The sequence below is a fragment of the Eumetopias jubatus genome, unplaced genomic scaffold (genome assembly GCF_037043125.1).
Source record: "Eumetopias jubatus isolate StellerSeaLion01/CBP00866 unplaced genomic scaffold, mEumJub1_p1.0 scaffold_15, whole genome shotgun sequence".
NCBI lineage: Eukaryota > Metazoa > Chordata > Mammalia > Carnivora > Otariidae > Eumetopias > Eumetopias jubatus.
The window spans coordinates 31,737,148-31,763,161 of NW_028274821.1; the positions used below are offsets into that span (position 1 = coordinate 31,737,148).

The following is a 26,014-nucleotide window of genomic DNA, read 5'->3' on the forward strand; positions in this document are numbered from 1 at the left end:
TAGACAAAGTCAGGTTATGGAGTCCTCATCTTGTTTTGAGTAGGGTGAATGAACATGGACAAGCCCAGGCATTTCCTTTGTTGGAAGGTGGACTTGGAGGATGCTGTGCTCAGCCACATACTCATATGTTATCTAACTGTCTATATGGCCAAAGATTGATATCAAATTAATATCTTTGGAGAGAAATTCCTTTATTAACCAGTCTTGTGCCAGAGAAAGTAAGGAATGAATAAAAATGCATTTTATGGGGGTACCTGGGTGGCTCAGTTAAGCATCTGATTCTTGATTTCAGCTCAGGTTATGGTCTCAGGGTGGTGAAATCAAGCCCCACATTAGGCTCCATGCTGGGCATGGAGCCTGCTTAAAATTCTCGCTCTCCCTCTGCTCCTCTCCCCCACCTCTCTAAAAATAATATTAATAATAATAATAATAGTAATAAAATGTCATCTTTAAAAAATGTATTTTGTTTCTCTATGTTTGTGGTATAGAGTCAAATTGAAAGCAAATGAAGAGCACTCCCCCAATAATAACTCAATTTCAAAGTTTTTTGCTTTTGTTTGTAGTTTCTTCTTTGAAATTAATTTTCAGTTAGTGGAAGCAGTTAGAAAACTGAGCAATTTCCACTTGATATCAATGAAAAAAGCAAGTACAAATCCTTTCACAGAGAGAAACCAGAGGGTCCCAGCTATCATTAATGTTCACCTGGAGCGAATGTCTTTGTGGCTTTTTATGAAATGCTGAGTGAGGATGTTCTGAATGTGTTAAATGATGCCTGTGTGCCCCTGCTATTAGGTGTCCTGTGGCCTGTCCCCACAAGATGCCAAGAGAAGAGGCTCACTTCATCCTTGGTTACCCCAAGAAGGGGCACAACCACTCCTACATCACAGCTGAAGAGTAAGTTCAAAACTGAACCCAGTGGGGTTTTCAGTTTGCCGTTTGATGACACAGCCTGATGCTTTCCACAAGCACATGCTTGTCAGTAAGTCTCTCTAGTGTTAATTTCTCCAGAAAATAAAATCCCTGGCAATGTGGTGAGGGGACTCCATGGTCCTACAAGGGGCTCAGTCTTCTGAAGCCATATAGGCAAGGAGATAGGAATGATAATAAGTTGGATCTTGGCTTTTTTTTTTTTTGTCTGTATTCTCAGTTATTAGGCATTTGCTATAGGTTCCCCAGCTAGAAAACATCTGTCTGGAACAAAATGACTCTTTCTTCAAGCCTTGTTCTGTCTACTCCACTCAGGCTGCTGGAGATGGTTTGCAGACAGAACAAAGGTGAGTTGCCAAAGAGCTAGTGAGAATGTAGGGCAGGTATGTGCAACTCCACCTGCAGACTGACCCCAGGGTGAAGATGTTGGTCATAACTTCTGCACCATAATTTTATCCTAAGGAAAGTTGTTTAATAGAATGAATTAATTTTAAATAAGTAGTTATATGATTCAGCATTTTAAAGTGCTAAGCAATGTATAGTCAGTCTGAGATGCCATCCCTAACTTTGAAAAAATCTTACAGTATAGTGCAGAATTAGGCTCAAGAATAATTTTAGCAAAATGTAAGTTCTGTAATGGGATGATAGGTTGCTGGGACACACTCTGCATGTACTAGAGTACCCAAGAGTGTGGTGCTCTAAATCTGGTTCCACCCTCTGGGTGGAGACTCCAGTGGAACAAACGAGGTACCAGGTTTTTATTGGACCATGTCTTAAGTGTTCTAGTCAGAACTTCCTGCAAACTTGCTCTCCCTTGGGAAGGAACTATTGAAAAATCTTTACTAGAGTGAACTAGCAGGGGCAAGCAAGATGTAGAACCCATTAAAGGCACTGAGGAAGAATTTAGGCGGGGAGCATTTCCTCAGAAGACCCTACTGGGATTTTCTAACATCCCTGAATGGTCAGTTGGGAATGGGGATCAGGAGATCTTCTGAAAAAATGTCCCAGGAGCAAAAATATACTCTTTGGGGTATGTTTAGGGTACACATGATATTAGGTAGGATGTTTCAGCTTCTTTCTGATGATTCAACAAACTGTGTCTCTGTGAAACCTCAGTAAAAAGAGGTTGAGGGGTTCTCTCAGTCAAGAGGGCATAAGTCACTCGTGGAGCTTGTAAAATGCAGTTTCCCAGGCCTTGCTTCCAGAGAGGCTGATTTGGTAGGTCTGGGGGTGGGGCTCAGAGTCTGCACTTTAACATGCATCTCAGGTGACTGCTGCAGGAGGCATTTGGTGACACTCTGGAGAGTCCTGCCCAGCTGGGTAGTGGGTTCTTTTGGTGTGTCTGGCCATATCCTGATATTTTCCCCTCTATCAGTCACTGGGTACATGTGTGAATGCAATGTGACTGTGCATAAAAAACTGGAACAGAGCTCTGTCTGTGTCAAGATGTCCAAGGGGGTGAACAGACTTGGTGGGTGAAATTGAAGCACAAGCATTCTAGGAATTGAATCAGCTGCCTTCAGTCACAAGAGCCCACTGAATGCTCCTTGTGACAGCTTCAGTTCAGGAAAGGATGATAGAGCAGGAAAGACACCGGTTGAGTATCTTAGGCTAGTCACTGTGAATGCTGGTTCTGCCACTTACCAGTTGTACAGCCTTGGATATTTTACCAGCTTAAAATCATGGGGATACCAGCTGTGACATGAACATCATATCAACCTCAGAGGATTATTGTGAGGATGAAATAAAAGCCTTTATGTGGTGTGCTTGGCACAATGCTTGGCACAAATCAGTGCTCAATGAATTACAGAGTAGCTGCTAAGGTGGTGGTGATGTTGATGAGTCTTGGTAAGTCTCAGCTTCATGATCCACAAAGTGGGTGGACTGAACTGCATAATTAGGTCAGAGTCTTTATCCAGCACTCTCATCCATCCCGTTTAGAGATGGACAGGATAGACTTGATGCCTGAGCTGCCTTGAGAGGGAGGAGGTCAGGTAGGTGGTATAAGGCAAAGATCTCTCCAGGAGAAACCTCAGCTATATCTTGATTCACCTTCTGCTTCTCAATCTCCTATAAATCACCCAGCTCTGCAGAGCCCTTCTTTAGCAAGTCACAGCACTCTCCACTTTGATCAAGCTGTGATGTGGAAAATCAGGCAGATGTTAGCTAATTGATAGTGTTATACAGGGAAAGCACAGCTTCAGGCCCTATTTCCAGGGCCTTTGTGGTAACTAATCATTCCCATGGGCCACTGGACACAGGGCTCAAAAGGCTGGCTTAGATGTCCAGCTTGCATCCTGCTGCTGAGGAGCAGAGCAGTCTCAGTGACGCTACAGCTTTGTTCTAGGTTCAGCTCAGACAGTTCTTCCCAGGGCTGAGCCCCAGTGCTATATCTTTTAATAGTTCATGCCTGGACAATTGGGAGGTGCTTACTGAATATCTGCAGTCTCTGACTGCAAATGTCAGGTGGCATCTCTGACTTGGCAGTCAAGCAGGCTGGAGAGATCAGGCCTCTTATCTCAGCATCCTCAGGGCTCTATCCCCAACTCCATTCTGAAATATCTTTTCCAGATCACTCAGGTGATAACAGAGTAAGCAGGAAGGACTGACCCATCTGGTTTGGTCCTTGGTGATCCTGAACTGGATTCCTGGAGCAAGCAGAGGCCTGAGAGGAGAGAAGCTTGCCTAGTTGAATGTAAATATGAGACACATGTCCCAAGAGCTAGGCTGTGACATGAACATCATATCAACCTCAGAGGATTGATTTCATCAACATGAAATCCCCATGCAATAGTTATAGTCTTGGAGATCTCTAAATCCCACAAGCCCTACTTCCACTCCTTCAGTCGGAATGCCCCAGCTCTAAGCCCTTGGTGGCTGCTTTACATGTTCTCTCCTTCTCTTCATTACATTTTCTCCATCCCCAAATAAAACCTGCTCTGTGGAAAGTTGTGGATCCTCTCATTTTCACTGGAATGTCAATGACCCACAAGAGGCAAAAGTAACAGAGAATTAAGCTGTTAGGACAAGGAAGGATGCATCTTTAAAGATGGTATTTCAGATCTTCAGTTCCAACTGCAAATGGAAAAAAATAATGATGTTGGGGCTAGCATCATGCCCCAAATCCACACATTTGTAAATAGTTATTTTAAAGAAGACATTAAATGGCTCATTCATTTTGCAGTTTGTTCATTTTTTATTAATATGTTTGGCCATCCATCCAACTGTCCATTCATCCATCCATCCATCTTCAAGAAATATTTTTTGAAACACCCAGTATGCCTGACCTTTTCTAGGCATTGAGGACACAAATTAAAAACCAAACCCAGAACCAAAAATCTCATTTGGGAGCTCCTTTCCTAAAAGAGACAGGTAAGCACACTACCGATTACCACTGAGAGAAGCCAGAATGGGTTGCCATCATCCTGGGAGGGGTAATGCTGAGTCTTTAAACATGATATATTAGTTATGGGCAAGGAGTGAGGGGGCGAGTTTCAGACAGAGGACACAAACACAAATGAGACTAACTCAAGTTCAAATCCTGGCTCCATCTTGTGCTACCTCTGTATGCCCATCGGGAAGGCACTTAACATCTGAATCTATTTCCTCATCTGTGAAATGGGGATGATAAGTGGTGCCTACTTTACAGGGTTGTGAGAATTAAATAATCTAATTCATGTAGAATGTTCATCATGGCACCCAGCTTAGAGTAGATCTTAAGTCAAAGTTAATTATTAATCCTTTTTGTGGACTGATAGTTGGGGAAAATATTTTAAACTAGCCCTGATGAAAAGACAAGATAACTCAGTCTCTGTAAATACATTGTTCACATACGGGTCAGTTGCTAGTGCACCTCTTGTGCCTAGAATTTGGGTGCTTAGGCCATGCCAGTTAGCACTACTTGTGTGGGCACACACCTGTGAGGATCCTAAAGAAGCTCCTATCCCTGGATATAGGTGCTGGAGGCCTGGTGTGTGGTCAGTGTGGTGGAGGGTGGGGAGGAAAACTACTTGGGGAATGGGATGTGTGGCTTTGGGCTGTCAAAGTCCCTGTGAAGATTGAAGATTGATGCATGTTTCTTCACAATCTAGAACAAGGTTTCTGTACCCAGATGGATTTGTCTATTTCTTGGGCCAGGGCTGCAGGGATTGGCATCCTGATGGTGATCCTGGGAATTTTGCTGCTCATTGGCTGTTGGTATTGTAGAAGACGAAGTGGATACAGAAGCTTGAGGGTCAGTAAAATTTCCACTGTTGATCCCAACAGATCCAGGACCCCCTTGCCCTTCTTCCTCTGAATTTCTAGGGAGTGGGATAACATTCTCATGATCACCTTTAGCTCCCATTTCTGGTTCTGATTAGTCTTTCTCTACTTTGTACTTCTTGCAGCTCTTCCTTTGCTTCTGCCTTGGCATGAACCTCAACCAGAAACTTGGCCCATCTCTTTGGTTCCACTCACAACAAACTTGAGTGCTTGACTATGTGTGTAGCTGAGCACTAATAATTTGTGGGGTACAGGGGCAGGGGTCCTGATCCTCTTTGCACAGCAAACAGCAGCATGTGAGATGCTCCAGGTCTTACCAATCCTCCTGGGAATTCCCAATGGTTCTGTTCCTCCATTTAGTGGCCTGCTTATCTCACCTTGCTGCCTTACCCCTTTCCTCCCAGGTTCCCTGGGAGTTCCAAGTTCTAACTCTATTATACCAAGCAATTTGGCATACCTAGGGCCCACCCAGCCATCATTACAATGAGGAAAACATCCACCCCTCAGCAGCACAAAGGACCACTGGGTTTTTAAGAGGGTCCATTCTCTTTTGATGGCCAATATGGTTTTGACAGAATTTTTTCTTCTTTTATTTATTTATTTATTTATTTATTTATTTATTTATTTATTTGTTTGTTTGTTTATTTATATTTAAATTCTAGTTAGTTAACATACAATGCAACATTGGCTTTAGAATTCAGTGATTCATCACTTACATACGACACCCAGTGCTCATCACAAATGCCCTCCTTAATGCCCATTAAACATCTAGCCCATTCCCCACCCAACTTTCTCCATCAACCCTCAGTTTGTTCTCTGTCATTAAGAGTCTCTTATGGTTTGTTTCCCTCTCTCCTTTTTTTTTTTAATTTTATTATGTTATGTTAGTCACCATAAAATACATCATTAGGTTTTTTTTATTTTTTTATTGTTATGTTAATCACCATATATTACATCATTTGTTTTGGTGCAGGGTTCCATGATTCACCGTCTGTTCACAACACCCAGCGCTCCATGCAGAACGCGCCCTCCCCAATACCCATCACCAGGCTAACCCATCCCCCTACCCTCCTCCCCTCTAGAAACCTCAGTTTGTTTTTCAGAGTCCATCATCTCTCCTGGTTCGTCTCCCCCTCTGACTTACTCCCCTTCATTCTTCCTCTCCTGCTCTCTTCTTCTTTTTCTTTTTTCTTAAAATATGTTGCGTTATTTGTTTCAGAAGTACAGATCTGTGATTCAACAGTCTTACACAATTCACAGCGCTCACCGTAGCACATACCCTCCCCAATGTCTATCACCCAGCCACCCCATCCCTCCCACCCCCGACCACTCCAGCAACCCTCAGTTTGTTCCTGAGATTAAGAATTCCTCATATCAGTGAGGTCATATGATACATGTCTTTCTCTGATTGACTTATTTCACTAAGCATAACACCCTCCAGTTCCATCCACGTCGTTGCAAATGGCAAGATCTCATTCCTTTTGATGGCTGCATAATATTCCATTGTGTATATATACCACCTCTTCTTTATCCATTCATCTGTCGATGGACATCTTGGCTTTTTCCACAGTTTGGCTATTGTGGACATTGCTGCTATAAACATTGGGGTGCATGTACCCCTTCGGGTCCCTACATTTGTATCTTTGAGGTAAATACCCAGTAGTGCAATTGCTGGATCGTATGGTAGCTCTAATTTCAACTGTTTGAGGAACCTCCATACTGTTTTCCAGAGGGGTTGCACCAGCTTGCATTCCCACCAACAGTGTAGGAGGGTTCCCCTTTCTCCACATCCCCGCCAACATCTGTCGTTCCCTAACTTGTTAATTTTAGCCATTCTGACAGGTGTGAGGTGGTATCTCATTGAGGTTTTGATTTGGATTTCCCTGATGCCGAGCGATGTTGAGCACTTTTTCATCTGCCTGCTGGCCATTTGGATGTCTTCTTTGGAAAAATGTCTGTTCATGTCTTCTGCCCATTTCTTGACTGGATTATTTGTTCTTTGGGTGTTGAGTTTGATAAGTTCTTTATAGATTTTGGATACTAGCCCTTTATCTGATATGTCATTTGCAAATATTTTCTCCCATTCTGTCGGTTGTCTTTTGGTTTTGTGGACTGTTTCTTTTGCTGTGCAAAAGCTTTTTATCTTGATGAAATCCCAATAGTTCATTTTTGCCCTGGCTTCCCGTGCCTTTGGTGATGTTTCTAGGAAGAAGTTGCTGTGGCTGAGGTCGAAGAGGTTGCTGCCTGTGTTCTCCTTTAGGATTTTGATGGACTCCTGTCTCACGTTTAGGTCTTTCAACCATTTGGAGTCTATTTTTGTGTGTGGTGTAAGGAAATGGTCCAGTTTCATTCTTCTGCATGTGGCTGTCCAATTTTCCCAACACCATTTGTTGAAGAGACTGTCTTTTTGCCATTGGACATTCTTTCCTGCTTTGTCAAAGATAAGTTGACCATAGAGTTGAGGGTCCATTTCTGGGCTCTCGATTCTGTTCCATTGATCTATGTGTCTGTTTTTGTGCCAGTACCATACTGTCTTGATGATGACAGCTTTGTAATAGAGCTGGAAGTCCGGAATTGTGATGCCGCCAGCTTTGCTTTTCTTTTTCAATATTCCTCTGGCTATTCGGGGTCTCTTCTGGTTCCATACAAATTTTAGGATTATTTGTTCCATTTCTTTGAAAAAAGTGGATGCTATTTTGATGGGGATTGCATTGAATGTGTAGATTGCTCTAGGTAGCATTGACATCTTTACAATGTTGGTTCTCCCAATCCATGAGCATGGAACGTTTTTCCATTTCTTTGTGTCTTCTTCAATTTCTTTCCTGAGTATTTTATAGTTTTCTGAGTACAGATCCTTTGCCTCTTTAGTTAAATTTATTCCTAGGTATCTTATGGTTTTGGGTGCAATTGTGAATGGGATCGACTCTTTGATTTGTCTCTCTTCTGTCTTGTTGTTGGTGTATAGGAATGCCACTGATTTCTGTGCATTGATTTTTATAGCCTGCTACTTGACTGAATTCTTGTATGAGTTCTAGCAGTTTTGGGGTGGAGTCTTTTGGGTTTTCCACATAAAGTATCATATCATCTGCAAAGAGTGAGAGTTTGACTTCCTCTTTGCCGATTTGGATGCCTTTGATTTCTTTTTGTTGTCTGATTGCTGTGGCTAGGACTTCTAATACTATGTTGAATAGCAGTGGTGAGAGTGGACATCCCTGCCGCGTTCCTGACCTTAGGGGAAAAGCTCTCAGCTTTTCCCCATTGAGAATGATATTCACTGTAGGTTTTTCGTAGATAGCTTTTATGATATTGAAGTATGTACCCTCTATCCCTATACTCTGAAGAGTTTTGATCAAGAAAGGATGCTGTACTTTGTCAAATGCTTTTTCTGCATCTATTGAGAGGATCATATGATTCTTGTTCTTTCTTTTGTTAATGTATTGTATCACGTTGATTGATTTGCCGATGTTGAACCAGCCTTGCAGCCCAGGGATAAATCCCACTTGGTTGTGGTGAATAATCCTTTTAATGTACTGTTGGATCCTATTGGCTAGTATTTTGGTGAGAATTTTTGCATCCATGTTCATCAAGGATATTGGTCTGTAATTCTCCTTTTTGATGGGATCTTTGTCTGGTTTTGGGATCAAGGTAATGGTGGCCTCATAAAATGAATTTGGAAGTTTTCCTTCCATTTCTATTTTTTGGAACAGTTTCAGGAGAATAGGTATTAATTCTTCTTTAAATGTCTGATAGAATTGCCCTGGGAAGCCATCTGGCCCTGGGCTTTTGTTTCTTGGGAGATTTTTGATGACTGCTTCAATTTCCTTAGTGGTTATAGGTCTGTTCAGGTTTTCTATTTCTTCCTGGTTCAGTTTTGGTAGTTGATACATCTCTAGGAATGCATCCATTTCTTCCAGGTTATCTAATTTGCTGGCATAGAGTTGCTCATAATATGTTCTTATAATTGTTTGTATTTCTTTGGTGTTGTTGTGATCTCTCCTCTTTCATTCATGATTTTGTTGATTTGGGTCATTTCTCTTTTCTTTTGGATCAGTCTGGCCAGGGGTTTATGAATCTTGTTAATTCTTTCAAAGAACCAGCTCCTAGTTTCGTTGATCTGTTCTACTGTTCTTTTCGTTTCTAGTTCATTGATTTCTGCTCTGATCTTTATGATTTCTCTTCTCCTGCTGGGTTTAGGCTTTATTTGGTTTTCTTCTCCAGCTCCTTTAGGTGTAGGGTTAGGTGGTTTATTTGAGACCTTTCTTGTTTCTTGAGAAAGGCTTGTATTGCTATATACTTTCCTCTCAGGACTGCCTTTGCTGTATCCCAAAGATTTTGGACAGTTGTGTTTTCATTTTCATTTGTTTCCATGAATTTTTTTAATTCTTCTTTAATTTCCTGGTTGACCCATTCATTCTTTAGTAGGATGCTCTTTAGCCTCCATGTATTTGAGTTCTTTCCGACTGTCCTCTTGTGATTGAGTTCTAGTTTCAAAGCATTGTGGTCTGAAAATATGCAGGGAATGATCCCAATCTTTTGGTACTGGTTGAGACCTGATTTGTGACCTAGGATGTGATCAATTCTGGAGAATGTTCCATGGGCACTAGAGAAGAATGTGTATTCTGTTGCTTTGGGAACGAATGTTCTGAATATGTCTGTGAAGTCCATTTGGTCCAGTGTGTCATTTAAAGTCTTTATTTCCTTGTTGATCTTTTGCTTAGATGATCTGTCCATTTCAATCAGGGGGGTGTTAAAGTCTCCCACTATTATTGTATTGTTGTCAATGTGTTTCTTTGCTTTTGTTATTAATTGCCTTATATAATTGGCTGCTCCCATGTTCGGGGCATAGATATTTACAATTGTTAGATCTTCTTGTTGTATAGACCCTTTAAGTAGGATATAGTGTCCTTCCTCATCTCTTATTACAGTCTTTGTTTTAAAATCTAGTTTGTCTTATATAAGGATTGCCACCCCAGCTTTCTCTTGGTGTCCATTAGCATGGTAAATTGTTTTCCACCCCCTCACTTTCAATCTGGGGGTGTCTTTGGGTCTAAAATGAGTCTCTTGCAGACAGCATATCTATGGGTCTTGTTTTTTAATCCAATCTGATAGCCTGTGTCTTTTGATTGGGGCATTGAGCCCATTTACATTCAGGGTAACTATTGAAAGGTATGAATTTAGTGCCATTGTATTGCCTGTAAGGTGACTGTTACTGTATGTTGTCTGTGTTCCTTTCTGATCTTTGCTGCTTTTAGGCTCTCTCTGCTTAGAGGACCCCTTTCAATATTTCTTGGAGGGCTGGTTTCGTGTTTGCAAATTCCTTTAGTTTTTGTTTGTTCTGGAAGCTTTTTATCTCTCCTTCTATTTTCAATGACAGCCTAGCTGGATATAGTATTCTTGGCTGCATATTTTTCTCGTTTAGCGCTCTGAAGATATCTTGCCAGTCCTTTCTGGCCTGCCAGGTCTCTGTGGATAGGTCTGTTGCCAATCTAATATTTTTACCATTGTAGGTTACATATCTCTTCTCCCGAGCTGCTTTCAGGATTTTCTCTTTGTCTCTGAGACTCGTAAATTTTACTATTAGATGTTGGGGTGTTGACCTATTTTTATTGATTTTGAGAGGGGTTCTCTGTGCCTCCTGGATTTTGATGCCTGTTTCCTTCCTCACATTAGGGAAGTTCTCTGCTATAATTTGCTCCAATATACCTTCTGCCCCTCTCTCTCTTTCTTCTTCTTCTGGGATCCCAATTATTCTAATGTTGTTTCGTCTTATCGAATCACTTATCTCTCGAATTCTGCCCTCGTGATCCTGTAGTTGTTTCTCTCTCTTTTTCTCAGCCTCTTTATTTTCCATCATTTGGTCTTCTATATCACTGATTCTCTCTTCTGCCTCATTTATCCTAGCAGTTAGTGCCGCCATTTTTGATTGCACCTCATCAATAGCCTTTTTGATTTTGACTTGGTTAGATTTTAGTTCTTTTATTTCTCCGGAAAGTGTTTCTCTAATAACTTCCATGCTTTTTTCAAGCCCAGCTAGTATCTTTAAAGTCATGATTCTGAACTCTAGGTCCGACATCGTACTAATGTCCGTATTGAGTAGGTCCCTGGCTGACGGTACTACCTCTTGTTCGTTTTGCTGAGGTGATTTTTTCGTCCTGTCATTTTGTCCAGAGGAGAATAGATGAATGAGAGAACAAAATGCTAACAGGTTTACAACGTCCCCAGCAAATATACTGTATACAAATCAGAGAAGACCTGAAACCAGGGGAAAAGAAAGGGAAAGAAAGAAAAAAGAAAGAGAGAAAAAAAAGATAAAAACAAAAACAGAACAATACAAGAAAAGCAGAATGTGATCAAATATGTTCAGGCTAGTGCATAGATCAGTGCCACACACTAGATTTTAGGCGTATTTTGGTCTGTTAGAAAAAAGTGCCTCCTAAAATTTTAAAGGAAGAAAGACATATATGAACAAAATAAGGGTTGATACAATGAAGGGATAGAAGATGACTGTAAAGATGAAAAGTATAAAAGATTTTATAAAAGGACTTGATAAAATAAGTTGTTTGAAAAAAGAAAGAAGATTTAAAAAAAAAAAAAGAAAAAAGGGAGAGAATGTGATCACGCAGGTGACTAGAACAGAGCCATACACTAGTGATTTAGGGTATATTTTTATCTGTTAGAAGAAACTGTATCTCAAAATTTTAAAGAGAGAACAACTTATATATATATATATGCCAAAAATAAGGGTAACTACTATGAAGGGATAAAATATGACTCTAAAAATGAAAAATAAAAAATGTTTTTTTTTTTTTAAAAGAGATTGATAAGATGTTGGTTGAAAAAGGGAAAAAGAAAAAAAAAACAGTTAACAAAAATTAACTTTGATGAACTAATGAATCATGGTAAAAAAAAAGCCATGAATTCTATGTACAGTATTCCCCTAGCGCTGGAGTTCTCCCATTCTCCTTGATCGGTAAACTTGGTCTTGGCTTGCTGGCTGTTCATGCTGATCTTCTGGGGGAGGGGCCTGTTGCTGTGGTTTCCAAATGTCTTTGCCGGAGGCTGAATTGCCCCGCCCTTGTCGGTCCGGGCTAAGCAAGCTGCTCGGGTTTGATCTCAGGAGCTTTTGTTCCCTGCAAGCTCTCCGTACAGCCTTGGAGGACCAGGGCAAAAATGGTGGCCTCCCAATCTCCACCCGGAGGAGCTGAGAACTCGGGGCCCCGCTCCTCAGTGCGCCCCCAGAGAAAAGCAGTTACTCCCTTGTCCCCAGTCTCCGGCCGCACCCAGTGCTCACCCGGCCTGTGACCGAGCGTTGCTATCTCTGGCACCCGACCCCGTGTGGATTCTCCAAACCCAGCAGATCCCTGCGGTGCGCTCCCGTGCCGCTCCTCCCCGGGAAGGAAGGGGAGTCTCCCCGGATCTGCCGCTTGTTGGGTCCCTGCTGCAGGAGCAGTGGCCTGACTGGGCCGCGGATCACAGTTTATGACAACCCCAAGCTGAGAGCCCGCGCCTCAGCTCCGTCTCTGCAGCCGGCTTCCCCGCTCCGATACCTGGGAGCTCTGGCGCACTCAGGCTCCCCCGGTCTTTCTGTGACCCCAAGGGTCCTGAGACCACACTGTCCCGGGAGGATTCCACCCCCTGCTTAGCCACTGCAGCGACGTCCCTCAGCGGAGCCAACTTCTAACAGTTCCGATTTTGTGGTCCACGACTCTATCACTTGCCAGAAGCGGCCGGCGGAGGCCCCTCCCCCGCCATCTATCCTCCCGAATATCTCCTCCGATTCACTTCTCCGCACGTCCTACCTTCCAGTAAGTGGTCGCTTCTCTGTTCAGATAGTTGTTGCTACTCTCCTCTTTGATCTCCTGTTGAGTTCGTAGGTGTTCAGAATGGTTTGATCCCTATTCAGCTGAATTCCTGAGACCAGACGAAATCTAGGTCTCCTACTCCTCCGCCATCTTGCTCCCACCGCACATCATTAGTTTTTGATGTGGTGATCCACGATCCACTGTTTTCGTATAACACCCAGTGCTCCATGCAATACGTGCCCTCCTTAATACCCATCACCGGGCTAACCAATGCCCCCTCCCTCCTCCCCTCTAAAACCCTGTTTGTTTCTCAGAGTCCATAGTCTCTCATGGTTCATCTCTCCCTCTGATTCCCTGCCCCCTTCATTTTCCCCTCCCTTCTCCTAATGTCCTCCACGCTATTCCTTATGTTCCACAAATAAGTGAAGCCATATGATAATTGACTTTCTCTGCTTGATTTATTTCACTTAGCATAATCTCCTCCAGTCCCATCCATGTTGATGTAAAAGTTCGGTATTCATCCTTTCTGATGGCTGAGTAATATTGCATTGTATATACGGACCACATCTTCTTTATCCATTCATCTGTTGAAGGGCATCTTGGCTCTTTCCACAGTTTGGCTATTGCGGACATTGCTGCTATGAACACTGGGGTGCATATGGCCCTTCTTTTCACTATATCTGTGTCTTTGGGGTAAATACCCAGTAGTGCAATTGCTGGGTCATAGCGTAGCTCTATTTTTAAATTTTCAAAGAACCTCCACACTGTTTTCCAAAGTGGCTGTACCAACTTGCATTCCCACCAACAGCATAAGAGGTTTCCCCTTTCTCCACAACCTCTCCAACATTTGTTGTTTCTTTCCCTGTCCATTTTTGCCATTCTAACTGGGGAAGGGTGGTATCTCAATGCAGTTTTGATTTGAATTTCCCTGACGGCTAATGATGTTGAACATTTTTTTCATGTGTCTCTTAGCCATTTGTATGTCTTCTTCAGGGAAGTGTCTTTTCATACCTTCTGCCCATTTTTTTGACTTGATTATTTGTTTTTTGGGTGTTGAGTTTGAGAAGTTCTTTATAGATCCTGGATACCAGCCCTTTATCTGTAGTGTCATTTGCAAATATCTTCTCCCATTCTGTGGGTTGTCTCTTTGTTTTGTTGACTGTTTGCTGTGCAGAAGCTTTTTATCTTGATGAAGTCCCAAAAGTTCATTTTTCCTTTTGTGTCACTAGCTTTTGGAGATGTATCTTGAAAGAATTTGCTGTGGGCAATGTCAAAGAGGTTACTGCCTATGTTCTTCTCTAGGATTTTGATGGATTCCTGTCTCATATTGAGGTCTTTCATCCATTTTGAGTTTATCTTTGTGTATGGTGTTAGAGAATGGTCGAGTTTCATTCTTCTGCATGTGGCTGTCCAATTTTCCCAGCACCATTTATTGAAGAGACTTTTTTCCATTGCATGTTTTTTCCTGCTTTGTCAAAAATTATTTGACCATAGAGTTGAGGTTCCATATCTGGGTACTCTATTCTGTTCCATTGGCCTATATGTCTGTTTTTGTGCCAGTACCATGCTGTCTTGGTGATCACAGCTTTGGAATATAGCTTGAAATCGGGCAACGTGATGCCCCCAGCTTTGTCTTTCTTTTTCAACATTTCCTTCGTGATTTGGGGTCTTTTCTGATTCCATACAAATTTTAGGATTGTTTGTTCCAGCACTTTGAAAAATGTCATTGGAATTGATCGGGATGGCATTGAAGGTGTAGATTCCTTTGGGTAGCATAGATATTTTAACAATGTTTATTCTTCCAATCTGTGAGCATGCAATATCTTTTCATCTTTTTGTGTCTTCTTCAATTTCTTTCATGAGTGTTCTGTAGTTCTTAGAGTATAGATCCTTTACCTCTTTGGTTAGGTTTATTCTGAGGTGTCTTATGGTTTTTGGTGCTATTGTAAATGGAATCGTTTCTCTAATTTCTCTTTCTACAGTTGCATTGTTAGTGTATAAGAAAGCAACTGACTTCTGTGCATTGATTTTGTATCCTGCCACATTACTGAATTGCTGTATGAGTTCTAGTATTTTGGGAGTGAAGTCTTGGGTTTTCCACATAAAGTATCATGTCATCTGTGAAAAGAGAGAGTTTGATTTCTTCTTTACCAATTTGAATACCCTTTATTTCTTTTTGTTGTCTGATTGCTGTTGCTAGGACTTCTAGTACTATGTTGAACAATAGTGGCAAGAGTGGGCATCCTTGATGTGTTCCTGATCTTAAGGGAAAGGCTCTCAGCTTTTCCCCATTGAGGATGATATTCACGGTGGGTTTCTCATAGATGGAATTTATGAACTTGAGGAATGTTCCCTCTATCCCTATACTCTAAAGAGTTTTAATCAGGAAAGGATGTTGTATTTTGTCAAATGCTTTTTCTGCATTGAGAGGACCATTTGTTCTTCTCTCTCCTCTTATTAATGTATTCTGTCACATTGATTGATTTGCGAATGTTGAACCACCCTTGCATCCCGGGGATAAATCCCACTTGGTTGTGGTGGATGATCCTTTTAATGTATTGTTGGATCCTATTAGCTAGGATTTTGTGAGGATTTTGGAATCCATATTCACCAGGGATATCGGTCTGAAATTCTCCTTTTTGATGGGGTCTTTGCCTGGTTTGGGGATTAAGGTAATGCTGGCCTCATAGAATGAGTTTGGAAGTTTTCCTTCTGTTTCTATTTTTTGAAACAGCTTCAGGAGAATAAGTATTATTTCTTCTTTGAATGCTTGGTAGAATTCCCCAGGGAATCCATCAGGCCCTGGACTCTTGTTTTTTGGGAGGTTTTTGATCACTGCTTCAATCTCGTTACTGGTTATTGGCCTATTCAGGTTGTCAATTTCTTCCTGTTTCAGTCTTGGCGGCTTATAGTTTCCAGGAAGGCCTCCATTTCATCCAGATGGCTCAGTTTATTGGCATATAGTTGTTGATAATAATTTCTAATAATTGTTTCTATTTCCTTGGTGTTAGTCATGATCTCTCCCCTTTCATTCATGATTTTATTAATTTGGGTCCTTTCTCTTTTCTTTTTGGATAAGTCTGGCCAGTGGTTTATCGATCTTATTAATTCTTTCAAAGAACCAACTTCTAGTTTCGTTGATCGGATCTTCTGTATTTCTGGTTTCTAATTCATTGATTTCTGCTCTAATTTTAATTATTTCTCTTCTAATGCATGGCTTAGGCATCGTTTGTTGCTTTTTCTTTAGTTCTTTAAGGTGTAGAGTTAGTTGGTGAATTCGGGATTTTTCTGTTTTTTTGAGTGAGGCTTGGATGGCTCAGTATTTCCCCCTTAGGACTGCCTTTGTTGTATCCCATAGGTTTTGGACCAATGTGTTTTTGTTCTCATCGAATTCCATGAATTGTTTAAGTTCTTCTTTGATTTCCTGGTTGACCCAAACATTCTTGAGCAGAGTGGTCTTTAGCTTCCAAGTGTTTGAATTTCTGCCAAATTTTGTCTTGTGATTGAGTTCCAGTTTAAAGCATTGTGGTCTGAGAAGATGCAGGGAATAATCTCAATCTTTTGGTATCAGTTGAGACCTGATGTGTGACCCAGTATGTGGTCTATTCTGGAGAAAGTTCCATGTGCGCTCGAGAAGAATGAGTATTCTGGTGTTTTAGGGTGGAATGTTCTGTATATATCTATGAGGTCCATCTGGTCCAGTGTATCATCCAAAGCTCTTGTTTCTTTGTTGATTTGCTGCTTAGATGATGTGTCCATTGCTGAGAGTGGAGTATTGAGGTCTCCTACAATTAACATATTGTTATCAATATGACTCTTTATTTTGGTTAACAGTTGGCTTATGTAGATGGCTGCTCCCATGTTGGGGCCATAGATATTTACAACTGTTAGATCTTCTTGTTGGATAGACCCTTTAAGAATGATATTCTGTCCTTCTGTGTCTCTAACTACAGACTTTAGTTTAAAATCTAATTTGTCTGATAGGACAATTGCTACCCCAGCTTTCTTTTGAGGTCCGCTGGCATGGAAGATGGATCTCCATACTTTTACTTTCAATCTGGATGTATCTTTAGGTTCAAAATGAGTCTCTTGTAGGCAGCATATGGCTGGGTCCTGTCTTTTTATCCAGTCTGCAACCCTGTGCCATTTTATGGGAGCATTTAGGCCATTCACGTTGAGAGTGATTATTGAAAGCTATGAATTAATTGTCATCATGTTGCTTGTGAAGACGTTGTTTTTATAGATCGTCCCTGTAAATTTCTGTGTATATCACTCTCGGGGTCTTTCTCCTTTTTTAGAATTCCCCTTAATATTTCTTGCAGGGCCATCTTAGTGGTCACATATTCTTTCAGTTTCTGCCTGTCTGGGAAGCTCTGCATCTCTCCATCCATTCTAAATGACAGCCTTGCTGGATAAAGTATTCTTGGCTGCATGTTCTTCTCGTTTAGTACCCTGAATATGTCTTGCCAGGCCTTTCTGACTTGCCAGGTCTCTGTGTGGATAGGTCTGATGTTATTCTGATGCTCCTCCCTCTGGACGTAAGGAATCTCTTCCCCCTAATTGCCCTTAAGATGGTTTCCTTAGTTCTAAGATTTGTGAGTTTTACTATTACATTCCGGGGTGTTGGCCTATTTTCCTTGATCTTGGGAGGGGTCCTCTCTGCCTCTAGGATGCGAATGTTTGTTTCATTCCCCAGATTAGGGAAGTTCTCAGCTACAATTTGCTCAAATATATCCTCTAGTCCTCTCTCTCTCTCCACTCCCTCCGGGATTCCAATTATTCTGACATTGGAATGCTTCATGGTGTCACTTATTTCTCTGATTCTATTTTCATGGACCTGAGTTGTTTTTCCCTGGCCTCTTCTTTTCCTTTTTTATCTATTGTATTGTCTTCCAGGTCGCTTATTTGTTCTTCTGCCTCCTTTACCCTAGCTGTTAGATTATCTAGATTGGATTGGATCTCATTGATAGCATTTTTAAGTTCTGCCAATTCAGCTTTCATTTCACCCTTAGAGACTCTATGTTGCCATTAATTGATTTCTCCATTCTAGCTATTGTCTTCACATTTGCTAGCTTGAATTCCACGTCCGACATCTTGGTTATATCAGCATCCTTTTGTAAATCTGTGGCATAAGTTATAATCTCTGAGTCTTTTCTATTTGGGGTGTTCCTCCTCCTATCATTCTGTTGATGGGTGGTAGAGGGATTGTACAGAGTCCAAATTATTGACCAGAACCCCAGCAAGATGCACCTGTTTTCTAGGAACCTTAGGGTTGCTGGCCTCTTGTTTTCCCAGCCTGTCTTCTGGGGGAGGGACCTGCTGTGCTGTTACTCAGGCAACCCTGTTTGGGCAGAGTTGCCCTGCCCCCTGTGGCAGGGGATGGGCTCAGTCGGAATAAGTTTTTTGGGTTTTTGTTCTCTGGCGGCTTTCCCTGGTGGCTTTCTGCGTCTTTTCCGAGAGTCAGAGCAGAAGAGAATGTTTCCAACCCTCTGCGTCAGAGCAGAGAGATTGCAGTCTGTTCTTCCATGAGCTCTCCAGGCCACACTGTCTCCATTTCTGTCTGTGCTACTATAAATGCAGCATCCTGGGTTGTGCTCCCCTCCGCAGCGCTCCCAGTCCTGCCTCTAGGTTGGAGCACATCTCTGCCCTTTGTGCTTCTAAAACTGCCAGCCACTCCCAGTTCGCATGCGCGAACCCGCTGCTCTGGGTTTCCGCCCCGGGGGATGCCCTAAAGTCATTTCCCTGCCACTACCGGTCTGCGAGTCTGTGTCTCATCCCCAGCGAGCAAGGCTGTGGCTCACCAGCGGTGTAGGATCCCCATGGCCAGGCACCCTCCCGCTGCTGTTTATCCTCCAATACCTGCCCGCAGAATCATGGCTCCCTGCTTCATACCTTGAAACCAACCACCTGTGATGTTCTGTTTGTAGAGGTCCAGATCTTCTTACATCTCAGGCTGATTTCGTGGGTGCTCAGAGTGGTCTGGTAGATATCCAGCTCAATTCCGGGGACCAGTTGAAATAGGGTCCCCTACTCCTCCACCATCTTTTTGTCCTCTCTCCAATTTTTTCTTCTTTACCCAAATGAGCAGGAAGCTAACAAATTACACAGTCCAGTCTTAGGGCATCAAGGTCTTCCACAAATGGGAAACATCATTTGAGTCTCCAAACTATAAGAACTACAGGTTTCACATCAAAGCCAGGTAGCACTTTAGCTCTTAAGCATCCAAAGGTATTCTCCATAGTGAGCAATGGAATGAAAGAAGAGTTGCAATTTTTCTCTCTGCCTTTTCCCCTTTTTCTTTTTCCCTTCCTCTTTCTTTCCCTCTCTTTCTCACTCCACCCTTCCTTCCCTCTCTCCTTTTTTTATTACACATCTGAAACTTCTGAGTTTATACATAATGGAAAAAATTATCTTAGCAAAAGATGTTGGAAAGTCCCCTTTCTCACTCAACAAACAATTTAGACAAAAGGTTCTGTGATGGAGGGGAGGGTTGGTGTGGGTGGGGGTTTGGAGCTTGGCAGTCTGAAGAGGAGAAGAAGGTGACAGCTATAGCTTTGACTTCTTCTCCTTGCCAGGAAACTTGGACAGTCCTGTGTGTCCCTTTCCTAATGCCCATTTTGCCAATGTCCCAAATACAAATCGTGACAGACAAAGCAAGTTTGGGGGCTGACACAGCCACTGAGCAGCAGCCCTCCAGTATGTTGACATTTAGTGGAAAGGAGAAGTTGCTGAGTCTGAATAAGATTCCAAATCAAGTACCATAGGAAAGCCTTGGACTAGGAGTTTAGGGATGGACCTTGTGCTCTTATGATACCTCACTGTGGCTGTCCCCACAGATAGGAAGGGACTTTGCTCTCTGCCACAGAACTCCATTTGTGCCTCTAGCATGGAGTTAACATTGCCTTGTAATTGGTTATTTACTTTTTGCCTCTTCCACCCCTTTTCTTTCCCCTATTTATGTACTGGGACAGAGTATTTCTTACTCTTCTTTGTACCTCCAGTGCCTGGCAAATAGCAGCCACCCAAATCCTGGTATCAGGATTTGGTCTCATGGTCTGTCATTGACTTACTTGGTGACCTTAGATTTTAACTTCTCTGAGCCTCATTTGTTCTATTCTACACCTAGGCACATGCGATATAACATGATGTATATCAGTCTTTATTTATGTCTTTATTTAATATATATTTTCTTCTATATTTTTATTTCTGTTTGTATACAAAAACATAATGATTTAGTCTTTTAAGGAGTAAAAGCTCTACAAACTCAGTATGTTGGACCCATTTCTTAACTGTCCACAACTACTAGCTTGATGCTACAAAATATAATGATTTTTTTTCCTTTCTGCTTCAATACTCTCATCTTAAATTTAATTAAACCATAACAGAGAGTCTTTAATGTCATAAGCTCAGACACTGTGAACATTTTGCTAAGTAAGTTCAAGTTCAACCTACCATGTCTCCATTGCTCTAGGTCTACATCAGTGCTTTGCAGAGTTTCTGGAATTTTTATGAGATGGAGCTGTGTTTAAATTCTCTGGTTCCCATAGCGTCTAAAAATGCTGTCATTTATTTTTTAAATTAATATTAAAATTTTGTTTTGAGACTTTCACATGTCCTGAAAAGCTAGGTTAGAATCAGTAGTCTAAGAAATTTATGCAAAATTATGTACAATAGCACACTAAATACTGCATTTAATTGCATGATTATCTCCCTGCCTGTCTTTGGAGATTTTTTTTCATTTTATTTTGTTCTGTTTTGTTTGTTTGTTTGTTTATTTATCTATCTATCTATCTATCTATCTATCTATCTATCTATCTATCTATCTATTTATTTGGCTCCACACCCAATGTGAAGGATTCTTTTGATTTCAAAACCAAAGGACATAGGGGTGCCTGGGTGGCTCAGCTGGTTCAGTGTCCGACTCTTGACCTCAGCTCAGCTCTTGATTCTCAGGGTCAGGAGTTCAAGCCCTACATTGGGCTCTACACTCGGTATGGAGCCTACTTAAAAAAATAATACTAGTAAGCCAAAGGATATAAGTGACAATAAATGCAAGCTTCAGATATCTGAGTTACTCCAACTTTAGCAATCTGCTTTAAGCTTTGAAAAATTTACTCTCCCACTTTCATTGGCCATTGAATGGTAGCAAGGTTGGTTGGAATTAAGATTTCTTAAAATGTTTCCACTGACTCACAATTCTCTTTAGCTCTGAAAAACATCTTTTGAATGGAAAGACTGCTTTTTGCAGCAACTTGTTTCAGCAGGAAGATGATTTGTAAGGGGATTAAAGTTATTTTTGTGTTTACCAACTTTATCCTTTCACTTGGAAGTTTAGAACATAATGCTTTTTGATTCTTGGAGAATTTTGAATTCCCTGCTGACAGCTCAGTTTATACTCATTTCTCATATGTTGTGTTTCTCAATGCATGGTCAGGAGACCCTGTACTCAAATCTCCTGGAGCTCTTGCTAAAATGCAGATTCTGGGACCCTCTCTCAAGGTGAGACCCAGGAAGCTGCCTTTTAAAATGCATGCTGAAGGGTGCCTGGGTGGCTCAGTTGGTTAAGCAACTGCCTTCAGCTCAGGTCATGATCCTGGAGTGCCAGGATCGAGTCCCGCATCGGGCTCCCTGCTCAGCAGGGGTCTGCTTCTCCCTCTGACCCTCTTTCCTCTCGTGCTTCCTATCTCTCATTCTCTCTCTCTCAAATAAGTAAAATCTTTAAAAAAATAAATAAAAATAAAATGCATGCTGAAATTTGAATGCAAATGCAGAGAACTGGCAGTGAGCTGGGGGAGTAGATCATGCTCCTATCCTATGGCAGGTGAGAAATTTATAAATAAGAAAAAGAGTAACAGTGATAACTGAGGTAAAGGGAGAAAATGCATTAAATACCTTACCTGCAGTATATTGCTGGGAGTTGGGGAGATACGCAGAAACTTCCTGCATCCTTATATCAAGATTAGGGCCTTGTGCATATATTCTTCCAGAGGGGTAGCATCAATAATAATTTCAGACTAGAGTTAAGGAAAACCACTTCTTTACAGTCTGCAGACTGTGTAGTTATCAGGTCCAATCCATGTCTGGCTTCACCTCATTGATGTTCCAAACAGTTCTCCCTGAGAAACCTACGTTGATGCCCTCTTCCAACCTAGTAAACCCCAATGATCAGTCACAATCTGCAGAAAAGGCTGAAGAGCTGCTCAGCATCTGCACAGCCTCCCTGTTCCAGCTCTTCTCAGCTGGTACCACAGAGTGTGTGCTGCTAATGCCCTACTGGCTGGATTTGGCTCAATGGTATGTTTAGGTCTGTATTTTTAAAAAAATTGAATTAGGTGTCAACCTAGGTACAATTAGGTGTAAAAGTAACATTTTACATGAAAATATTGATTTCTAGTTTCTTTTTTAAAAAAATCAAAAGATCTGGAAAAACTGGCAACTTTACAGTGGTTGTCCCTTTAGATGAGATATACTGCCTCCTTTTCTATGGCCCCTACCTGGCCCCTCTGAGCCCTATGCATTATCTGCCCAGTCCTTCTAAGGATCAGAGTATAGCTGAGTCACCCAGGTGCAGGCGGTGCTTTGTGTGCAGAGCAGTGGTTCTCCATGTGGCCCTGGATCAGCAGTTTTGACAGTATCACCTGGGAACTTGTTAGAAACGCATATTATGGGCCTCACCCTAGATCTACTGTGTCAGAAATTCTGGATGTGGGCCCAGCAATCTGTGTTTAACAACCCCTCAGGTGATACTGATGCATGCTAAAGTTTGAGAACCACCACTGTGGAGAATTTAACGATAATAATAAAAGAAACTAAAAGTTAGTCTTTTTATTATCACAATATGCCAGCAATTTTAAACTATATCAGTGATGAAATACTCCACCTCACCATGGTGGACAACTCCTGAAGTCCCCACTAGGCTATGTGTCTCTGTCCTGTACAATCTGTTGTCATTCCACTCTAGGGATGTAGAATATCACCCCCTAAACCTATGCAAAGCACCAAACTAAGCTTTCACCCACCCCTCCCCACAATAACTCAGGGTGCATAACAGCCTTGGATTGACTTATGTTGCAACTTGACTTGGAAGCTCAGGTTACAACCACAACATTTCTACCACAACATATGCATTTGTAGTGTTCAAATATTTTGTTGTCATTATGGAAAAGGCAGAAATAGGCAGTGTGTCTCTGTTGCTAAGTTTCTCCTATGCTTGCCCTAAGATACCTCACTAATTTGATCACCTCCACTTGCAATCATTCTCTGAGGTTCTGGGGCGCCTTTGTAGCTCAGTCAGTTATGTGTCTGCCTTTGGCTCAGGTCATGAGATCAGGGTCCTGGGGTCAGGCCCTGCATCAGGCTCCCTGCTCAGGAAAGAGTCTGCTTCTCCCTCTCCCTCTGCCCCTAACCCCCTTCATGCACTCTCTCTCAAAGAGATAACAAAATCTTTTAAAAAGATCATTCTCTGAGGTTCATTGTTCAGATTAATTCTTTTTCTCCTTCCCTTCAAAAATATTTATTGACTAACTAATGGGTGTCAGGCACTGTACTAAGTACTTTATCTTTAGTTTTAATTCCTACAACTCTTGAGAGGTAGGTGGTATTATCTTCATTATTACAGATAGGATTCAGAGAGGTAAAGTGACTAGCCTGAGGACACATTACAGGTAAATGGCAGAACCAAGATTAAAACCTATTCTTAAAAATAACTTCAGCTTTCTTCTCTTTTCTTACTGAACTTAATTCTTTTTTTCTCACCCACTGACCTTCATGCCTTCACATTTCAGGATAAAAATATTCATGCTGGCACTCAAAGTACCTTAACAGGAAGATGTCCTTTTGAGGGGTTTGGTCACCGGGACAGCAAATTGCCTTTTCAAGAGAATAACTGTGAACCTGTGGTAGGTTGAGATCCTGCATCTTGGTGTTTATTATACAGCTGCTTTTAACTCAAAGGAATAAAATTATTACAATTTAAAGAGCAAGAGCAATGTGAAAATACTTGATGCTACTAAACTGTACATTTAAAAATGGTTAAAATGGTAAATTTTGTTATGTATATTTTATCATAATAAAAAAATGCAGAGATTTTCTTAAATTGTGTCCTCTCATACCCAGATTTTCCAGGGTCAATGATGAAATCCCTACATGTAAGATCCAAAGGAAGAACTTGATTCTGGATACAATACTTTTGTCTTATGTCTTTAGTATATTTGCCTTTTTCTGAATGTAGATATATATAAGGGAAGAAAAAAAGCATCTGTGACTAATTGTATAAGCTGTTCAGTCCAACAGGGTAGCTGCTGGCCACATGTGGCTATTGAGCACATAGTAGTTTGAATTAAAATGTTCTAATACATACCAGATTTCAAAGACTTGGTATGAGGAAAAGAATATAAATAATTCATTAATGATTTTTATATCAATTACATGTTGAAATGATAATATTTTGATATGTGGGATTAAATAAACTATATAATGAAGATTAATTTTACCTGTTTCTTTTTATTTTTGTAATGCACCTACTAGAAATTTTAAAACCACATATGTGTTATACTCTATTTCTATTGGCCAGCACTGGTACAGATGCAGTATATCATAATGGTTTAAAGAACAGACTCTGGAGCCAAATTACTGAGAAGTTTATGAACTTGGACAAGTAACTTGACTTCCCTGTAACTCAGTTTTCCAACTCGTAACATGAAAACAATGAAAATACTCCTAGAATTGTTGTGAGCATTAAATGAAGGCCTAACACATTTGTGCTATATTGACAATAGCACTGGCCTTTAGACACAACTACAAGGATCTATGTGGTATAAATGTAATGTGTATTAGTGGCTTTAAACAGTGTTCGAGAATTCACCAGTTAGGGCTTGGGACTTCTACTGACAAGGATAATGAAGGTACAAATAAGTTTCTGAGATTTGGGGAAGGCGGTTGGCTCTATTTTTCTCTACTCTTCCCCTCCCCCCAATGTTTCAACATACACACTTGGAACTTTAACAATGATTATCTTGTTGGGTGGGAATTAAATGTGGGCACTTAAAAGTTTCAGTCCAGAGAAGTAGTATAAATATGATGCTGACCACTAACTTTACCCCTCTCCCAGAAACCTATGCACTGTTGCCAAGCCCATACTCTCCCTTTCTCATTCTCACAGGTTCCCAATGCTCCACCTGCCTATGAGAAACTCTCTGTAGAACAGTCACCACCACCTTATTCACCGTGAGAATGCTGAGAGATGAAATGAATTCCTTTACACTTTTGCTGGAATTTAATATGGACATCTAATGTTCTGCTTCAGAATACTGTAGAAACAGTGTACATCATCTCTAATAATAAGCTTAGTGTTAAATTCTTAGTAGAGCAACTGGCAATACTAATTGAGGGAATGATGAGAAATCTTAAAATGGAAAAAACTTTGTCAATAAACATTGTAATGCCTGATACTATCTGTGCTAGTAGTAATTCTAATAAATTTATGGTGTTATTTTCTGAGACAGAGTTCAAGTGTGTATTCTGGGACCATTCATTTTTAGTTGAAATTTGGCTAATACCTAACTACTATTCTGATTTTTGAAGAAGCAACCTTTTGACCAACATGAACTCTTAGCAGAATTGTTGCAGATGAGTCTGTGCCATGAAGTGCTCACAAAGGATACCTTTATAGGTTTAAGACGAAGAGCTGATTGACTTACCAAATTATAGTCAGATTCATCTGATTAGGAAAGTGTCAGTAATGTCTCTTTGTGTTCTAAAATTTCATGATGCTAAAATAACACATTGCAGAGATCCTATATCTTGAGTAATACATATAATACAGTTTTAATTACATTTCACTTCAAGACTCAATGCTATCACAATTAATGACAAAATGCTTTTGTTAAACCAGAAGGTGGTATAAGGTAGTTTGGTTGATGTCTTGCCTAAAATGTTCCAATGGCAATTTAGCTTCTTTGGGCTGCCAAAGCCCTCTCAAGAAAACGTATAGAAGTAATCATAAAGGATCAAAGATTCTAGAA

The 26,014-nt window shown here is 41.1% G+C and overlaps 1 protein-coding gene across 1 annotated transcript; it reads left to right on the top strand.

Moving 5' to 3' along the window:
- The first annotated feature begins 817 nt into the window (after nucleotides 1-817).
- Nucleotides 818-25,221, top strand: MLANA (melan-A). Its single transcript, XM_028107235.1, has 4 exons — nucleotides 818-894; nucleotides 5,065-5,161; nucleotides 23,777-23,890; nucleotides 25,153-25,221. Exons 1-4 carry the CDS (start codon nucleotides 818-820, stop codon nucleotides 25,219-25,221), a joined length of 357 nt encoding a protein of 118 aa, XP_027963036.1.
- Nucleotides 25,222-26,014: the final 793 nt, after the last annotated feature.